At 39.0% G+C, this 7,382-nt stretch overlaps 1 protein-coding gene across 1 annotated transcript; it reads right to left on the bottom strand.

Annotated features, from left to right (window-relative positions):
* Positions 1-1,363: 1,363 nt before the first annotated feature.
* Positions 1,364-6,076, bottom strand: LOC117916272 (double-stranded RNA-binding protein 2). The gene is made up of 3 exons (XM_034832223.1): positions 5,568-6,076; positions 3,476-3,695; positions 1,364-2,656 (listed from the first exon to the last, which is right to left on the bottom strand). The coding sequence occupies exons 1-3, from the start codon at positions 5,811-5,813 to the stop codon at positions 1,881-1,883; spliced, it is 1,242 nt and encodes a 413-aa protein (XP_034688114.1). The 5' UTR covers positions 5,814-6,076; the 3' UTR covers positions 1,364-1,880.
* Between the last annotated feature and the right edge of the window lie 1,306 nt (positions 6,077-7,382).

Here is a 7,382-nt window from a genome sequence, read left to right as displayed (position 1 = left end):
TAACTACCTGATGTAAACCCTTGATCTATCATAAAGATGTCTCATTATTAGTAGGTATGGTTTGTTATAGCCTTTTAAAATTCTATTGGGTTTTCACATGGCTCACCATAAGAACTCTTTTTTATGGGTGAGTGTGTAGGGTTGGTGAGATTTTCTAATATGTCCTGTTTTAGAGTTTATCATGGTTTAAATTTCAGTGTGGAAGGCAGAGAGACATCGAGAGCTTTTGTGCTCATTGGTATGGTGGATTGCAGAATTGGTTCTCTTTGTTTCATGTTCATGTCTTTTGTGTTTGATCATTGTGATTTGTTTCAACAAAACAGCATTCATTTTTTTCTCTTAAGTTGAAGCATGGGTAAGAGAGGGGACAAGCATTTAATGAGAGGCACCAAAGGAGATGAACATGCCAAAAAACTTTTGATGAATACGGCCATTTGAATTAAATCCCACTTTCAGAAAACTGTGTTAAAACAAGTACGTGAGGCAGTGGGTTCAAAATTAATTGACCAAATTTCATGATGAGATAATCCAAGAGTCAAGCCTCCGTCAGAACCCTGCTCTTAATCAAACCCCTCATTTACTCGCTGTCCTAAAGGGCCCACATCATCAAGCCCTTGATGATTCTTACCAAAACTCCACTCCACAGTGTTCTGGTAAGTTCTTTTTTCTCTTTAGGACTGTTCCCAGAACAAATGCTAGAAAGAGATAAAAAGGCTCGTGTCTTGGGCAGTGTATTAGTGTATGAATTTGAGCCTCTGCTGTCTTCGATATGATTCTGCAAATATGTTGGACATCATGGGCAATTAGGAGGGCTCAATAATACTCTCATTTTCTTGTTCGTATACTTGTAGAAAGGAGGATGCGTTTGGTGAGTAGGCTTGACGCTTTTGAGTCAAGGAATGCTAACCAGGGAGCCCTGTGGGGGTCTCCCAAAATTAAAGAAGAAAAAGAAAGGATGAAAACATTATTCCAGTTTGAAGTTTGAGAGATAAGCCGAGCCTTTAAAAACTCCTCTGTTTTTTCACATGAAAACCTCCTTTTTCATTCTAAGGGGGTTGTTCTAACTGAGATTGAAGGCAGAAACCAGTTCAGAGATGCATCTGGCCTGATTTGGAATCTCCCTTGAAATACTGAAAATTGGGTTGTTTGCCTAGTCATCTTCATTTGATTTCAAAGATAGATCTTGGCTTCAGTTTAGGATTATAACAGAGGCAAGGGCTAAAGCTTCTCCATCCACTTTGGCTTCAGAAATACCAAAAGCTTTCTGATCCATCTTTAATCGTACAAACACCTCATCATCCTCATAATTTCCGCTTTAATCCTAAATGGGAATCGAAGTTCAATCCAAAATAGCCTTTCGCCAGAGAAACCAAGTTGTAGCCACCATAAGATTATCACTAATATCTTATCTGTACAGAGTCACAATCCCCCATCCTAAGAAGTTATATGATCCCAGTATTGAGGAAATTACATTACAGAAACTAATTCCAATTTCCCCTTACACGCCCATGACCGACCATAGAAAGCTGCGTTACAGCATGGAAGGAACCCCAGGTGTGAACAAACACTTTATGGATACTAAATCGGCTCTACTATAAAATGATATGACCAACATGCATACATGATAAAAGTATAAATCACAATAAGCTATAGAGCATTTGCGGTGCAGCTGCTCTTGAATTGCAACGATTAAAGATTGCCGATGCTAATTTAACCTGCGAACAACGTAGCTTTAACAAAACAAAGAACTAGCAAATAAAGAGGGGGTTGAAGCGCACTCATATAATAAGATGAAAAAAAGAAGGCAAAAAACCTGAAAACCAACACAAGACCATAATATAATTCCTTGTCGATTTAAGTCCTACCCAACCCAACCGCCATCATATCTTTAGTTGTTCCAAGCTCTTTACTGCTTGAAATTCTTGCAGGTCATTGGCAGTTGCACTTCCAGTTTCCTCTACATGAGCTGGTGATTTAGTTGGCAGGGAAGGCAATGAAGCAGCTGATGGATCTTCTTTTCGAACAACTAGAGGATCTTCTTTTCGTACTGGTGGAGCAGCAAAAACTGGAACAGCTTGCCTAACACAAACTGGTGGGGCAATTCGCATATGCGGAGCCCGAATCACCTGAGGGGGCAGCCCAGAAGGTGGTGCAGAGAAAACAGGAACAGCATTCCTTATTGTCACTGGTGGTGCAATCCCATGATAAGGTGTCCTAAACTGCCGGATAGGAACATAAGGAACTGCCCCTGCTGCAGGGAATCTCTGGGGGCGGACTGCACGAACGTCCAGTGCTAGAGGCTGTGATGGTGGCACTGGGTTCTCACTTGATGTTGTTGACGTGGGTCTGCTTCGTGGCTGTGATGATGGCATAGAACCATCATTTGCAGTTGGTGATGGAGGTCTGTTTCGAGGAGGTGTCTTTTGGCAGATTAAAGGGAGAATTTTTGATGTGGCAACAGGAGGCAGCTGAGGACTAAACAATCTTGAACTCTGAATTGGAAATTTCTTTGGGAAAGACAACGTGCCACTAGGGGAGTTTGCTATTGCCATCTTTTCCTTCAGCCGATAATTCAATAGTGCTCGTGCTATTGTGATCTGCTCCAGCTCATCATTGTTCTCTGTCTCAGATGATGAACTTGCAGCCTCTTTTGCCACTGGGCATAAAAGAAAACATGTAATTTACGTAAGTTTCAAGGCTTTTGAGATGCATTGGAGGCAAAACTGAAAATCTCACTAGAATGTCAAACAAAAGGGGCAGCAGGAATCAAAATAATGGCCCATTGAATATTATAAAAATATGATATTATCAGGAGGAAATATACAGGGAAAATATTTTTTAGATGCGGTAAAGAAGGAATTGACCCAAGAGTTTTCCAACATAACAGATATTAAATCCTATAGAGAATGGAGCAGAAAAATAATATTTAAAATGGAAGACTCAAATCCTTAGCATCAACTGGCAGGCTCATATTAGAATGAGCCTTCTGCACCAACCCAGTTCTATGATATATCCACTCTTGCTTGATATACTAATCATATGTCCTAAGTTCAGGTGTGGGGTATAATGTCAGTCATCTTCCAACAACTTAGTAGCATTGCAATTGGACACGGATCATTAAATAAACATCAGACTTGATGCAAATTCTATCAACTCCAAATCTTTACGCTTGAACCCCCTTTTTTCCCTATTAATGTTAGAACCTGATTCCATTCTTCTCTAGTAGATAAATACATATATCATAAGTTCATCTTTGCCATAAAGAATTTCACTGGATAGACAGAGACTGATGGACAAAGCATGTATATATATCACTTTTCTTGGTGTAATTTTTCCTATTATTAATTTTATATATTTGATACATACACACACACACACACACACACATATATATATATATATATAACTCTCCATAAATCTACTACTGACTACCATTGCAGCTAACTACTAAAAAAAAATTTAGACTGGAACTTACATTGTTTTAGAGATGACCAAGCTGCCATTGCAGCATTCTTCTCTGCCTGTTTCTTATTCTTTGCAGGTTCCCCTGTGAATGTGATTCCAGCCAATTCTACTGTACCTGTAAAAACAGGTAGGTGCCCAAGGCCTGACCTGAAAGTTGTGTATTGAGGCAATGGTGCTCCTACTCTTTGTGCAATCTCCTGTAAAAGGTTCTTGTACACTCCCGTCTCATCCTAACAATGGTAAAACTTAATCAGTATCATGAAAAAAATATCTAATCATAGCTGTGAACCAAGTAGATCAAGGAATATGGATACACAACACATATTGAAAGCTACTAGTATATCTCCTTTTCAAGGCTGTGACAAAAGCACACAAATGGAATCTGAGGCCAAATTATCCCCATTTCACAAAGTCTTTATTTGTCTATCTTGACAGAATTTTTTATATCATTAAGTAGACAAGCAATATTGCCTTTGATGACTTCTGAAAAAGCCATGCATGGTGTGTTTCACATACAGAAAAAAACAGATAATGGTCCACGAGAATTATCGCATCAAAACAACATACAAGATGAGGACATGACATGGAGTAGTATCCCACTCTTAGTCAGCTATTTAATGACCAAATTATTTTAACAAATATTTTTACAAGGAAGTAGAAATTAAATAGTTGATTGGTTTTTTTTTAGATTTACTTTTATCCCATACTATGAAACTCCTTTCATTCTTTAGGAACTGAATATGTAAGAGGAATGACTTTTCTTTCTATAGGCAAACAGAGAATAGGCAAGAAAAATAATTGAAGCCTCACAATCAAACAGAGGCGGGTTTCAAATGAATTGCAAATTTGGAACAAATACCTCACAGAAAAGTTAAACATTCATTTGAAGCTTGAAAAATGCGTCCTTGAGGCTCATCTCACATGTTATTAAACGGTTGGGATATTTTCTGGGAGGTTTGAGGTTCAAGTCCCAATAGGAACAAAAACAAAAGCCTATCACCAAAAAGAGAAAATGAAGCTTGAAAAATGGCAATGAAAGAGGCATACATGAAATCCTATCTCCCAGAACAACTTACAATTTTTCCTCTTTTTCTAATGGTTTTTTTATCTTACAATTACATATGACAAAGGCCTCTGAGGAATTAGTATCTTACAATTAAATATTCTAACCCTGTGCTCCATCCAACAGGTTCAAAACTTTTGGAGACCAACCAAAGAAAGGAAAAAAAAGGGGAGGAAAATAGAGGTGTGGCTAAGAAAAGGTGACTACTTTTTAGGAAATCCTCTTGCGAATTGAAATGCTCAATTGACCTTTCAAGAAAATCCATAAAATGGAAAATGAATCAAACTCTTGAATTTCATTTCATAATTAGAGATAAGAAAACAAAAAACCACGCTTTAACAAAGACTAATACAGCCACCTGGCTCAATGGAGTAGTTTTCTTTTCCTCCAGACACCAAAATAAATCAACCCAAAATTTCCCTTTTTCTTTTCTCAATGGCCAAACAAGGAATGAAGAAGAAGAACAACAAAAAGGAATAGGCCCAAAATTGCTAGGTTTTACCACAAATTCCTTGACTGGAATACCCCTATAAGCAATCATTAACCCTGATGTACCAGAAGACTCAATCAGCAGCGATGGAATAATAAACACAAGCAAACTAGATCAATCTTAGTTATGGCTTCACAGATACCACACAGTTTTCACTTTCGCTTCCTAAATTAAGATTATCCGCGTCAGCTACCCAGAATATCCCACGACTTTGCAATTCTACCCAAAAATGAGACCCAAGGATATTTCGGTCATTTCAAAATCAACCCCTTTTCAAACCAATCCCCCCAAACCGCCGATCAAAAAGCATGCCGGAGTTACACTGGCGGGCGGGCGAAATATGTGAAAGAAGCTGCTCAAATGCACCGATCGTCGCAAGAAAATACAGAGCAATGGAGCAGATGAAAAACAGAAGGTCTCAAATAACACATGGCGCACAATAGCAAAGTCCAATTTTATTTTATTTAGCCTAAAAAGAAGATCGAAAAGCTTTGAGAATTACGGAAGCAAGAATATACCCTAAAGGCCGTTTAATGAAGCGTGACTCACCAGAATCCTGGCGGCGAGCGAGTGCGAGGGACCGCGGTTAGAAAGCGAGTTCAGGGCGACTTCAGCGGCGGAGTGCTCGGCTTGCCGCAGAGTGGTGCAGTAGTTAGGGCTCTCGAAGATCTCGCCGTTAAAGTTAACGGTGGCCTTGAACCTAGGCGCGTGATCAGGACCTTCTCTGATGCACGTGTATGACGGCAGATTGAAACAGCTCCTCTGCGCCAGCTCCTGAAGCTGGTTCTTGTACATCTCGCTCCGATTTCTCTCCCTCAGTCTCGCGCTTCGCTACTCCAATCCCTCCGCTTTCTCGCCCTAGAAACCGATTTTCTCACCCAGGAAATGCCTCCCGGAGCCAGATCCAAGTCGTAGTTCCCCGTTCGGAATGAGAGAAAAAGGCGCTGACTCGGACACCAGCGTTCACCGGAAATGAAGTCCGGCAAGATCGAGGTTTTAGGGTTTTTCTGTAGAGAGAGAGAGAGAGGATATGTAGTTGTGGTATTTTCTAGTGATGTTTTCTTTTTCCTTTCTTTTTTCTTTTTTGTTTTTTTTTCATTTAATAAATTTGTATATTTATTTTATTTGTTAAATGTTGGGAGTCAACTCAACGTTAGGCTTGCATGGATGTGATCTTCCCTTAGATTTTCCATGAATATATATATATATATATATATTTTAATTTTTTTTTCTTAGTAATTAGTTCTACTCGTTGTTTAGTTTATTAGTTAGTTAATTAATATTGATTATTTGATAATTAAGGAATGAGTCAGCTTTACCGTGTTGAAACCACCAAGCCTCCGTATTCAGGTCTGGGCCCAGACATCCATTTTTAAGAGTGGCCCATACGAAAGCTGGGCCTACAATATACATAATACATACGCTTAAATTAGAACTTTGTAGACTAATATGAAAGTCCAAACCCATTTTATAATCCTATACAATTTTTCTTATTTTTGTAAATTGGTTTGTTTTTCAAAGAGAAAAAAAAGAAGTTTGATAAACGTCAACATTATTCAATAGTTGATTAGAGGAACCTGAGGAAGTTTGAAGTTCTAATTTAGGGTAGGTAGCATTAGTTTGGCTGATCATCTTTAGGGCATAAATGCGTTTTTCATCTGCCTCGCCAATGAACATCGCATTCATTGACTTTAAGGCACCCCCATCAACAAATTTTTATTCCATGAATATATATATATAGATATTGTAAGAGAGGGAAAAAAAAGTCCAATGTGAAGGTGGCATGGCTTAGGCGCCGGACTTTCGCTTAACACAGAAATGATGAGGAGGAAGGAATCTGGGAGATGCAGGAAGTGAATTACAGAAATGGGCATGGAAGTGATGGAGAAGGGAGGGATTAGAAAGGGATTGGGGGGGGAGGAGAAATGGCCGGACTTCACCATCATGGGGGAGGTTAGTGGGGAACAACCTTTAATTAATCTCAGAAATCGATGAAGTTTGACCACCACCCAATAACAAAAAAGAGAGTGTGTGGTTTTTGACGAGTTGAAAATTGAAATTGCTTGGAACCAACCCCACATCCACTAATAGGCCGCGTGGAGGGTGACCCAGTGCCACTCTCCCACTCTCCACAATTAAACATTCCCTGGAATCCACCCATCAATTTTGGAATCTCTCTTTTCACTCCTTCACTCTTTTTCTTGTCAAACAAGGCCTTATGTTTTTTCGTTTTTATTTTTTTGCCCTTTTCCAAAATAGATAAAACCATCATTCTCACTAATTTCCTAGTGAATAGGGAGGAAAATGGGTATAATGATTCAAATAATGAGGGTTGTTGAAGGTTTGATTAATCATTGAAAGTGG

Source organism: Vitis riparia, chromosome 6, assembly GCF_004353265.1.
Source record: "Vitis riparia cultivar Riparia Gloire de Montpellier isolate 1030 chromosome 6, EGFV_Vit.rip_1.0, whole genome shotgun sequence".
NCBI classification, from domain to species: domain Eukaryota; kingdom Viridiplantae; phylum Streptophyta; class Magnoliopsida; order Vitales; family Vitaceae; genus Vitis; species Vitis riparia.
The sequence above is the reverse complement of the archived record's forward strand: the minus strand, read 5'-3'. Positions and strand labels throughout refer to the sequence as shown.

Bases quoted from the DNA above. Each gene is read 5' to 3' on its own strand.
- LOC117916272 (XM_034832223.1), bottom strand. From the start codon at position 5,813: ATGTACAAGAACCAGCTTCAGGAGCTGGCGCAGAGGAGCTGTTTCAAT. The intron at 3,696-5,567 runs GTGAGTCACGCT...TACCATTGTTAG, and splicing joins CGCTCGCCGCCAGGATTCTG to GATGAGACGGGAGTGTACAA. The intron at 2,657-3,475 runs GTAAGTTCCAGT...TTTTATGCCCAG, and splicing joins TTGGTCATCTCTAAAACAAT to TGGCAAAAGAGGCTGCAAGT.